Source organism: Channa argus, chromosome 2, assembly GCF_033026475.1.
Source record: "Channa argus isolate prfri chromosome 2, Channa argus male v1.0, whole genome shotgun sequence".
Classification (NCBI taxonomy): domain Eukaryota; kingdom Metazoa; phylum Chordata; class Actinopteri; order Anabantiformes; family Channidae; genus Channa; species Channa argus.
The window spans coordinates 31,537,730-31,549,955 of NC_090198.1; the positions used below are offsets into that span (position 1 = coordinate 31,537,730).

The following is a 12,226-nucleotide window of genomic DNA, read 5'->3' on the forward strand; positions in this document are numbered from 1 at the left end:
ACTGTAAATATATATCAACTTGTTGGCACATTCAGAGTATCAGAGCTGATTAAGTTACAAATACAAACAGATGGCGGCCCCCAGTGAAGCAGTGATCTCTGCTGCTTTTTTTTATTCCATAGTTTTTTTATTGCGTATTCTGTTGTGTTTCCTACCTCGTCCATAAGAAACTTTGGATCCAGCCTATATCAGACCCCGACCCCCTGTTACTGTTTCACTTCATCTGGAAACACTTTTATATCTGGTTAAACTGATTAAACTGGTTAAACTGGATAGTTAGTTTCAGAATCTGTTTTGCAAAAGAACCATTAAAGTTCGGACACTTTGACCTCTGACCTCTGAGAGTTGAGGACCGTGAACACCCCAGTGGAGGACCAACACTCCCTCACTCCCCCCTCCCTCTCTCTTTGTTTAACTGCCCTCCTCTGATGTGGGACAGGATGTCACCATGACGACCGGGTAAACAGATGATAACAACCCGCAGCAGTTTAGAGCTGGTTTGAATCCTGTGAGCGGCAGAACAGAGAGGAGAAACGAAGGAGAAGACTGAGGACAGACAGGTAGGACACTGATAAAGACTGATGTAAGCTCAGTGTTGCAGCAGGCGATCCGCTATACCAACTGATTCTGGGGTTTTAAGTGAAAGGATTTTTGTTAAAACCTGTTTGGTTTGGCTGCAGTAAGACAGATTTACAGGAGGACGAGTGAAGACATTCTGTTCAGATTATAAGAATGAAACTACGTTTATATAACACTTTACTGCAGCAGTGGTCTTTTTTACCAAAGCATCTATATAGATTCATGATTAAGAATATTTACTTCATGCATTAAACTTAGAAGCTGCACACGGTTCATCTGATAATTTATAACTGTAGTTTAAAATCTCAGATAATGAAGATTCCTGAGGTTATGACAAATGTCTTGTCTGTTGACCTAAAATTACATATTTGTTAAATTGATGAACCCAGTGGATCATTATTTCAGTTGTGGACTAAATAATAATCATTTCTCATAAGTTACTGTACAGAGTTGGTTTATAGGCATCAGGGGACAAAGTGTATAAATCAAAAATATAACTGATTAAATGCTTAACAGTATGTTTTCTGTGTTCTGTTTGTTTGTTTGGCTGTAAATGAGCTCAGTGAGACACACACACACACACACACACACAGGCAAGAGGAAAAGGATAGAGATGGTTTTATTAATCAGGTTTTTCTGGATAAAATTGGACTGTATTGATCTCAGTGGGTGAAGTTCAGGTGTCAGCAGTTAAGCAGAATTGACGGTAAAATACCAAGAAAACAAGAGATTCAGAATAAAGTGAAGTGTGGAGGAGCATTCAGACAGCTGTAAGGTGACAGTAAAGTTACAGGTGAATCAATCTGTGTTTAGTTTGCAATCAGTTTTTTTTTGTAAGCATTCACAGTAGGTGTTATCTAATCTTTATTATTATTATTATTATTATTATTATTATTATTATTATGACTTCCGGGTTCATGTATGTGGCTTTTTAAATATCCTTTATATCTTTTAAGATATTTATACTTTTGCAAACAAACCCACCTCCCCCCTCTCCTTCTTCGTCCAACGGTAGCCCAATTTCCACTGGCACACTGGGTCAACAGCACCGGTGGCGGCCGTTGTTAACCAGGGCCTTGCTTTGATTACATCATCACTGTCGTTTCATAAGTTCCTTTGAGATTTATTCTTTTGAAGTTTTTTAAGTCTAACTGGCTTTGAAGTTTGCCTAACAGTATATAATGAAGCGAAATTACGTTTCAGCTATTTCAGCAAAAACAGCTATATTAGCTTAGGTCTGATACTTGGACCTACTGAGATTTCAACTTTAACATGATGTTTTGGTCATAGTAGTTTATAAATTCTACTTTTTTTCAAGTGTTTGACTTTAACTTTGCACTCAGCTATTAAATTTCCATAGGTTCCAGGATTTTTTTGCTACTTTGTCATATTAAATCTAGTGGAGGTGAAACACCTTCAATTCTGCTTTTTTCCTACTTTTTTCAAATAGTTTTACATTTTTATAGTACACTTTTCAGCTGTTTTAGCAAAAGCAAAACTTTCAGCTATTTTTAAATAGTTCAGCTTCAATTCAGCTTTCAGCAAAAGCAAATATTTCAGCTCTTTCAGCTTTTTCTGGAAAAGCTTTTTCTTGTTATTCTAATGGTCATTAATGATGTTTGTAGATGGACGAGATGATGGATGTCGTTTATTCATGTGTGACTGACTCAAGTCATTTGGTCACAGGATCAGTTTTTCTCTGACAACGACTAGTTCACAGAAACTAGGATCTTGTATAAAATCTGCTGCAGTTCAGGGTTAGAACATCATGTGAACCACACAGTCAAAATAAGTCTTGTTGCTGCACCTGCAGACATGTCCCTTATGTTGTGCATTTGGCTTTCTTCTTCACTTTGTCTTTGGTGTCAAGACTACAGTCCACTTTAGACACAGAGACTTCAAACTTTACTAACACAAAAGTACTGTCCTGTTTTTAGAGTTCTTGTATCAGCTCCTAAATTCTCTAGTAGAACCTGTGGCCAGTTGAATGTCACATTATTTGTTGTCCAGATCCAGAGAGGAGGAGGAAGGCTGTTTGTGTATTTTCTTCAATTCAACTTTAATTATATAGCTACAATTCACAACAAAGTAATCTCAAGGCACGTTACAGAATAAGTCAAGACTTGGGTGTGGGGGGGTTGCATATTCAGAAACGGTCTGATCTTTCTGATGCTTTAGAAGGAAAATGTGCTGTTTAAGAGATAGGGGAGATGTGGTCAGCAAAGCTCATTTGGTCGTCAGACTTGATCTCTGAAGATCTTAATTCGATTCTGTGTTGTACAAAAGGTTTTGGTGGAAAGAGCAGAACACAATACTAGAACTTAAGAAATTAAAGTGAGTTAAAGATATTTTTTTCTCATAAAAGGAGAGAAAAATGTATGATGAGACAGTGGATTCAACTGTAGGAAAGGACAGGAAGAGCTGTGTGTCATCAGCATAGCAATGAGTGTGTGATGATAGAACCATGTGATTAACATGTGAAGAGGTAATTTTGAGGAAGTAGATAAAAACCGTTTAGGGACTGTCACATTTCCCAGTAAAACATCAAGCAGACAAACAGCCAACACAGGCTGGCAACTGTTTTGTAAGTTTATTATGCACAAAGCAGGCTTATTTTATACACAGATAAATTGAATATGATGGTAAAACTAAAGGTGTGGTCAGGATTTATTCAGGGTGAAAACATCCAGGAAAATCAGTTCAATAAGCAAACAGAACTAAGTAGTAGGCAAGAAAAAGCTGAAGACTGTCCAACAAAAGTAAGCGGCTTATAACACAGGACAAATACCCAGGACCTGTGGGAGAAAATGTCTGGACCTCAGAGGCCAGAATCATAGCAAAATCCTGGAAACTGTAGAAAAGTGATAGCTGAGTGCAAAGTTAAAGCCAAACAACTGAAGAAAAGTAGAATTTCTAAAATACTATGACTAAAACATGTTACAGTTAAAATCTCAGTAGGTCGAAGTATCAGATATAAGCTGATATAAACTGATTTTCCTGAATTAGCTGAAAAGAAATTATGCTTCCTTAGAATAGTGGTTGTGCAAACGTCAAAGCCAGTTACACTTTAAAACCTCAAAGGCAGTAATTTTGAAAACAAGTATAATAATATATTATTATACTTGTTTTCAAAATTACTGCAAATATACAAATATATAAAATTACTGCCTATATATCTATAGATCTATCTATATATCTATAGATCTATCTATATATCTATAGATCTATCTATCTATATATATATATATATATATATATATATATAATAACAAAGATTAGAATAACATATATTGTGAAGCATTCACAGTAGACTAGCAAAGAGAAGTGAAAGTGAGTGGCTTTTGATACAGGGGAGACTAATCACAAACAGAACTCAGGTGTGTGTGGATACGAGCACAGGCAGCAGGTGGCTGGGTGTGTGTGCAGAGAACCACAAAGAAAACAGTCCAAATAAAAGATCTTAACAGGGATCAAGCCTGTGTTAGCATGTGTAATTATCTTGGATATCATTCTGTAACTTCTCAGTCATCAGGGGAAACTGACAGTTGGATGTCTTATGCAGGAACACTGAAATGTGGTCAGGAGGAACCAGGAATTAAACCACTAGCCCTGTGGTTCATGGACAACTGGTCCAGCATCTGACCCACACCTGCTTTCGATCAAGTTGTTGGCTGTGACACCGGAGTGTTTGCATCATAGTTAATTTAAAGAAAGTTGGAAATGAGAAGCACAAGAACAAAGTCTGACATGTAAACAACAGAATACTGAGATACTGTTTAACAGAGCAGTCTGATGGGGTTCTTCTGGAGTCATTTACATGTGATTGATTCATTAAGGGGGATACAGTCCTTGTAGCTTAATCAACATGGGTCCTGCTGCCTCGAGATGCGGTAGGGATTTGATAATCTCCACAGACACAACGTCTGAAGTTACTTTTCAGTATTTCACTTTGTTACTCTAACCTTAACCAAGTGCTTGTGAAGGATTAAACACCACAAACTGAACAACCATAAACAGTTTAATGTCTCTACAGTCAGACAAACTATTCTTTAGGATCAGATAGCATAGTAGAAAAGAAATTCCTTACAAACGCAGATTATCCTGTTTGCAGTTTGCGTGTATAGCGATATATATATATATATATATATATATATATATATATATATATATATATATATATTTATATATATATATAAATATCAGTTTATTTCTGGAAAAAAAACTCTTAACCCTAAAATTCAATAATTCGTGTTGTTGTTACAGCTCCTCCTGTTCCTCCAACCAGCATTTTCAGTAGCTAGTGATAGAGTTGGACACCCTCACATCTTTATCAAGTCTCACTGTTTGTTTTCTAACTTGTTCATTCATGTTGCGTATATAAAACCAAGACCAAAACCGAGAGCTGTGGTGAATATAACCTGCACAACTATCTCTTTCAGTACATCACAAAGTTTAGACCCTTCAGAGTCATTCACTCTCCACATGTTGGTGAGAAGTTTTAAGTTTTAAGCATCGAGAAGAAAACAGCAGCCACTGAAGAAAGACACTTTTACAATTCTGTCATCATGCCTGTGCTTGGGCAGAAACCCAGAGACTCTGTAACCATGACAACCAGTGTTAGGATCACATCAGCGCTTGTGTAAACACGTGTGAAACCAGAGTGAGGTCATGTCTCACACACCGACACACTCAGCACTCAATGTTTCGACCATTTTTGCTGCTGCCTGACAAAATCTGCGTTGATCCAAACTTTTATTCATATGAAGACAAAGCCAGAAAACAGAGGACTTCAGGAGCCTGGTCAAACTACAGCATCTAGACAGTAACAGATATTCAGCAGGCCAAAGACAAAAGTTCCTCACTGAATTCTACCACAGCACATGTTGATATGATTAGTGACTTCCACTTCCTGAGGATATCATTATCTCTGAAGTCCATCCAACATAAACCTCCATAAATCCACCAAGAAACCAGAGGAAACAGCGGCTACAGAACTTCAATCACAATCCTGATTTGTTTTCCAGAATTACACTAATCCAGTGACAGTTGCTTGTACTGCAAACAGCAGCTGATCAATGAGGATTCAAATACTTTAATGGAGACCTGGATCTAAAACAGGATAAAAGAAACAGCAGAACCCACCAGTGGCTCACATCACAACAGCGGCACAATGAATCACCTTTTACAGGGTCTGGCTCTGTGGATCATATATGACGGGTCTGAAAGATAACAAAACTGCTGATTTGAGTGGTTTTCACCAGCACCAGCTTGTTTTATATGATTTGTTTTCCTTCCTGCTTTTCTTGAGGTCACAATTAATTTCAATTCTGAATCTTTTTGTGTTGCAGAGATTTTCCCATCATGGCAGAGAGTACAGACATGGATCAGCTCCTAATAGCCTTTAAGAAGTTTGCTGTTCATGGAGACACGAAGGCAACTGGGAAGGAGCTGAATGGGAAGAACTGGGCCAAACTGTGCAAAGACTGCAAGATTATCGATGGCAAGAACATCAGTGGCACCGATGTGGACATCGTCTTCTCCAAAGTCAAGTGAGTCTGCAGACTGTTTTTGTGGCCTGTAGAGCTGCTGATGTAACACCACATGTTTATTGCTTATGATTGTAGTCTATATTCACTCTTCTATGTCTTTGTGGATCAGCGTAGCCTGTGGTGGTGATCACAATGAATACTGGAGCTGCAATTTGACACCTTACAGAAGCGTGGTTATGGGGAAACAGGTGTTTCTTGTTAAGGCGTCCATACAAGTTCTTGGAGAAATTAATATAAACTTGAACTACTTTTCGATTTCCATAGGGAAATTGTTTTTGGACAATTGCCCACAGATTATAGTGCTACTATGGGGGTTTCATCATCCTGTACAAAGACACTTTGACATGTATCTAGGGGGCATCAACAATTGACAACTGCCCTGCCACAGAGCAAGACACCTTCATCAGGATTACTGCTGTTTAAAATGTGCAAATATACTTAATCATAACCGAGAGTCCTCTGGAGCGTTATGCGTCATAATTCCAAACTCATTTCTAGATGGCACAAATCTGGCCTCCAGTACTACTGCAAGGAACCTTGGAGTTATTTTTGACCAGGATTTGTCCCTTACCTCACATATAAAACAAATCTCTAGAACAGCCTTCAATCACCTACGGAACATTGCCAAAATTAGGGGCATCCTGTCTCAAAGTGATGCCGAAAAACTAGTCCATGCATTTGTTACTTCAAGTTTGGACTACTATAATTCACTACTTTCAGGATGTCCTAATAACTCATTAAAAAGCCTGCAATTAATCCACGGTCAGGTTCCATCATATATAGAAGACCTCATAGCACCATATCATCTGAGTAGACCACTTCGATCTCAGAATGGAGACCTACTTGTGGTTCCCAGAATTACCAAAGGTAGAATGGGAGGCAGAGCCTTTAACTATCACGCTCCTCTCCTTTGGAACCAGCTCCCAGTTCAGATTCAGAAAGCAGACACCCTCTCTACTTTTAACTCTAGGCTTAAAATTTTCCTCTTTAATAAAGCTTATAGTTAGCTATAGTTATGCTGCTATAGGCTTAGACTGCTGGGGGGACCCACCCCCCAGTTATACTGAACTGCTTTCCTCCTCTTGTCCCTCTCCTCTCACCCCACAATTGTTAGCACTTTGACATTAAATTTGTTTCTTCTTTCTCCTGTAGTTGTCTTTCTCCTTCTCTGTCTCCCTCTCTCTGTCCCTTTCTGCAGGTGTCCTTGGCTTTGAAGCTTTGTGTTTTCTAGTGTGCGGCTACTGGTCCTACCAACCTGCCCGATTTTTGGTGTTGCTTTTGTTGCTCTTTTCTTTTCTCTCCACTTTGCACTCACCCCAACCGGTCAAGGCAGATGGTCGCCCACCCTTAACTCGGTTCTGCTGGTGGTTTCTTCTGTTAAAGGGAGATTTTCCTCTCTACTGTTGCCTATGGCTTGCTCAAGGGGGAATTGTTGGGTTCCCTCTATACATCTTTATAGTCTTGACTATATTCTGTAAAGTGCCTTGAGATGACTTTGTTGTGAATTGGCGCTTTATAAATGAAGTTGCATTAAATTTAATTTTATAAACTTAATTTACATAATAACAGTTGCAAATAGTCCTTTGGCAGAAGCTTTTGTTCAAAGCAACTTACACCAGGGGTTCAGTATCTTCCCCAATTAATGAGGATGCTGTAATTAGAGAATGAATACTCCAAGAAACTGAGCCACAGCTCCATAATAAGACAATTAATCTTTATTTTATAAAACTGATAATAATAAAATATTTATCAGTTGCAGCTGCTTCCTAGGGTTGTAGAGTAAGCATTAATCACACTTTGGTATTCTGAACTCTCTATCTCTTGTTGTTTTTGTATAGACAGAAGACATCCAGGGTCATCATGTATGAAGAGTTTCAGAAGGCCCTGGAGGAGTTGGCTCCAAAGAGGTTCAAAGATCAACGTAAAGAGGAGGCACTGCAGTCCATCTACAGACTGGTGGAAGGCAAAGAGCCTACCAACATCGGAGTGACAGTGAGATGAAAAACTTTGTATTGTATATAAATGTATTGTGTTTATTGTACAGCCATGATGTGGATTGATCAACTGACATGGATGAGTTTTCCTGCTCAGCACTGTTATAGCTCACACTCAACACATTACCACACACAGCTGCCACTAAATTGATGCTGTTACTTACCAACGCAGTTCACTGTGAGCCAGTGTCGGGCCTTCGAGGAGTACGACATATGTAATGTAATGTAACCTTTATTTATATAGAGCTTGACAACAATCAGGCGTTAACCTATGCACTTTATGAAACATTTTCTTTTTTTTGTTTTCAGCTTATCCTGTGAGTTCATTCGCCATAGCAGATCATTTGTCCACATGTTGATATGGCACAGTTTTGAAGCAACCATCCCCAATTTTATACCGGGCTTGGGATCGGCACTGCGGGGCTGGGGATGGGAATGGGCTGTTGGGGGTCAGTGTCTTGCCTGGGAACACTTCGTCGTGTGGTCGGGAAGAGTAAAAACATGAAACGTTACAAACAGAACAATAACATAGAACAAAAACAGCAACAGTCTAAGATCACTTACTAAGAATCAAATGCCTGCTTGAACAAGGGAATCTTTAGTTTGGCTTACGTCCACAGCAAAGGCCCTGTCATTCTTTGACCTAGATCTGGGCACAGCTAGAAAGTACTGATGAGTTGATCTGAGATTGCCATATGAATAGTAACCAGATCAGCCAAGTAAGAAGGTGCCAGACCATTTAGGGCTTTAAAAGTTAGTAATAATATATTTACATTGATCCTGAAGTGAATAGTAAGCCAATAATGAGAACGCAACACGGGGGTTATGTGGTCACGCTTAGAGTGCATATGCCGCGGCATTCTGCTGCAACTGTAGCTGCTGCAGAATTGACTGGTTAACACCAAAATATAGCGCATTACAATAGTCAAACTTCTAAGAGCAATATTACAGGGTTTCCATTTTTTCAAAGCAATGAAAAGAGAGATTTGAAAAGAGAGATTGTGTTTGCTTACAATAGACCTTGTAGGTAGCATGTACAAAAAAAACAAGATAGGACCCAAAGTGGAACCCTGAAGGACCCCACAAGACAAATTAAAAGTAGCAATTGACACCTCACCAGATTTTTATCAAAAAGGTTTGACCCGACAGGTAAGATTTAAACCAAATTGCTGTACCACAGATCCCCAACAAATTATCAAGATGAGAGATAGGTATCTCATTGACCACAGAGTAAAATGTAGCTGTCCGACCAAACAGAATGATGACAAATCAATAATAGGTATCCAATTCCAGCAAAATGTCATTGAGTATCCTCACCAAAGCAGTTTCTGTACTCTTTCTGTAGATCTAAAACCAGTCTGAAATTTTTCATAAATACCATTAAAATAAAAAGAAAAACACATTTGTAACTGATTAAAAAAATGTTCTCTAAAACTTTGGATGAAATGTCCTGAATTTGAAATTTATTTTTTCTTTTGGCTTTGTGGTGCATTCAAATGTCACTTGTCAGCCAAGATAAAGCTGATGCCAGCAAAGCAGCTGGCCTTCGTTACTGTGATGTGGTGTAATGGGTCATCTGCAGCTCAAACAGCAGCTCAGTGGCACATCACCCTTAACTCTTTTTTATGTATCATTGTTCAGCTGCAGAAAAGTCCAGACGTGCTCCACAGACAAACCTCTCACTTTTTCTTTCACGTTTCAGGTGTAAGACAATCATAGCCCATGCATTAGCGCTCATCAGATCCCTGCTGCACATTAGAACAGTTTAATATTAATTCTTGAAGTCATCAGAGTCTTACCCTAGAGCCAAGGCAGTTTGGATCCTTTGCAGTTCATTAAATACATCTCAGTCAACAGATTGGATCCAATAATTACAAATGTGACTGATTTTAAAAATGATAATCACTCATCAAAAAAGAGAAACTGCACCCACAGAATGGAAGAAAACAGTGTCAGTCTGTAGTCTTGTCTGTACTTGTGTAAATGACCAGGGAAGTTTCCCAATAACAGTTCATAAGACAGTTTAGAGCATTTCTATGGTCAAAGCAGTGAGTTCACATTAAAATCTTGACATATCCTTTACTTAAGTCATGCTTTATTAAAATATACTATGCATTACAAAGTGTGGTTAACAACAAAAAAGTTTTAGTCTTTTAGCTGTTTACTGAGAAAAAGATCAAGTACAGTAAACTGTCTCCATCTTTATAAGTTAGGTTGCTTAGACTTTGACATCAACATGTTCGTGCTGAGAACTGAGAATGGAGGATACATGAGCTGGGCCCATACATGAGCTGGGCCCATACATGAGCTGGACCCATACATGAGCTGGGCCCATACATGAGCGCAGTTATTTGTAAAACATTCAACCCTTTCTTTTTTTAACTTCATTGTTTCTGCAGTTACTTCTCTACCTTGTAGGGGGCACCCATGTACTTACTTACTTAACTTAACCTTAATTTCTTGCCTTCTGTGTTTCCATCAGAAAGTGTCAAAGACGGCAACAGTGGACCGACTCACAGACACGTCCCGTTACACTGGAACTCACAAGGAGCGTTTTGACGATAGTGGGAAGGGCAAAGGTCGGGAGGGTCGCGAGGAGATTGTGGAAAACACGGGCTATGTGGGGGGGTACAAGGATGCTGGAACATATGACACCAAGGTGAAGGGAGAGAAATAACTAAATGGAAACCATTGCCCTCTGTTGGGAGCTCACAGAAAGTACAGCTCCATAAGCACTTAGTCTGGACCAGACCTTTGACCCCTTAAGAAGTGGTGGGGTAATTAAGCATATAGAGCTCAGCTGTTTTTCTGATTTGTCTGTGGTAAAAAAAAATAAAGGAAGTCACAAGTGTTTCTCATTAATCTGGAAGTTGTAAACTTGTTAACACCAAAATAAACACCTGGTTATAACCCATTATAATAGGAGAAAAAAATAAACCCACCTGGACAGAAAAAATCCGTAAAAACTTGTTAAAGTACTGCTGTAATCTCAGTTACAGGTAGGTCCTGCTCTTTTCTCTTTTGTCCTATTATTTGTCCATTAACAGTAAGTTCCTATTTCCAGTGTGGCAATAAATGTACAGACAACTGTCACTGGATTAGTGGTATACTGAAGAAAAATATTGGATGATATTCTGTTTCCTCACTGACAGATAAACAATGTCCTCAGGAAGAGGAAATCACGCTGAATCATATCAACTTATGTTTCTGTCTTCACGCTTGTCTTGATGATGAGAAACCACATTCTACTCACAGAATATTTGATGCATTTGTGTCTGTCTTTTGTCTTTGTCCTGCTGAATGTCAAGTGTAATAACCCTATCACTTCTCCACAGTTAAAATGGACATAAAAGGTTAAACACAACAAAGACTTCATGCCCACCTCTGCCCTGTGATTTTCTTACTGTCTGAACGGAGCTTTAATTTGCTAAGTTCCTTTTAAAAGGATTTAACTGCTAAGGAATGTCTTCTCTTCTTAATGTATTAGTAGAATGAAATTTTAATCCAAAACTTTCTCATAGCTCAGTCTCTGCTCTGAAGACATTTTGGGGTTTATCTCTAATTGCACCATCTTTTCGATCCATGTTGACGTAACTGAAACTGAGTCCAGCATTCTGACACCTGAGGCCACAATGAAATGTTTTTCTTTGTAATATATACATTTTGCAGCTTTCTGCAATATAACCAACATAAACGTGTCAATCCTAAACTCTGCTTGAAGTTGATTTTAATAAATAAAGTCTAAAGAAATGTTTTTTGTTCTGGTCTGTTTCCATAGTTCGATCTTTTGTTGGATCTCAAGAACTGAGTTGCAGTTTCTGTTTGAAATGGGTATAGATACAATGTTCTTGTTTCTCTGCTTTTGAGCTGTTGGGGAATAATAGTGGTGATATAAAGTAATGCATCAGTATCTCCATGGTGATATATTTGAACACCCAGAGACTCCAATAAGGCCAGATATTCTGAGTAATCTCAAAAACAATGCTGGGTATTATGAAAAAACGGGCCAGTTGGTACATACCACAATTCACTTATAGTGAGGTCACATTTGTAAACTTCTCCCTGTGTGATACGGCAGGTTTGTGCTATTGAACATGTTCTACA

General features: G+C 38.6%; 1 protein-coding gene across 1 annotated transcript; it reads left to right on the forward strand.

Moving 5' to 3' along the window:
* The first annotated feature begins 415 nt into the window (after positions 1 to 415).
* tppp3 (tubulin polymerization-promoting protein family member 3) lies at positions 416 to 11,872 on the forward strand. The gene is made up of 4 exons (XM_067492571.1): positions 416 to 560; positions 5,928 to 6,128; positions 7,967 to 8,120; positions 10,605 to 11,872. Exons 2-4 carry the CDS (start codon positions 5,941 to 5,943, stop codon positions 10,797 to 10,799), a joined length of 537 nt encoding a protein of 178 aa, XP_067348672.1. The 5' UTR covers positions 416 to 560; positions 5,928 to 5,940; the 3' UTR covers positions 10,800 to 11,872.
* Positions 11,873 to 12,226: the final 354 nt, after the last annotated feature.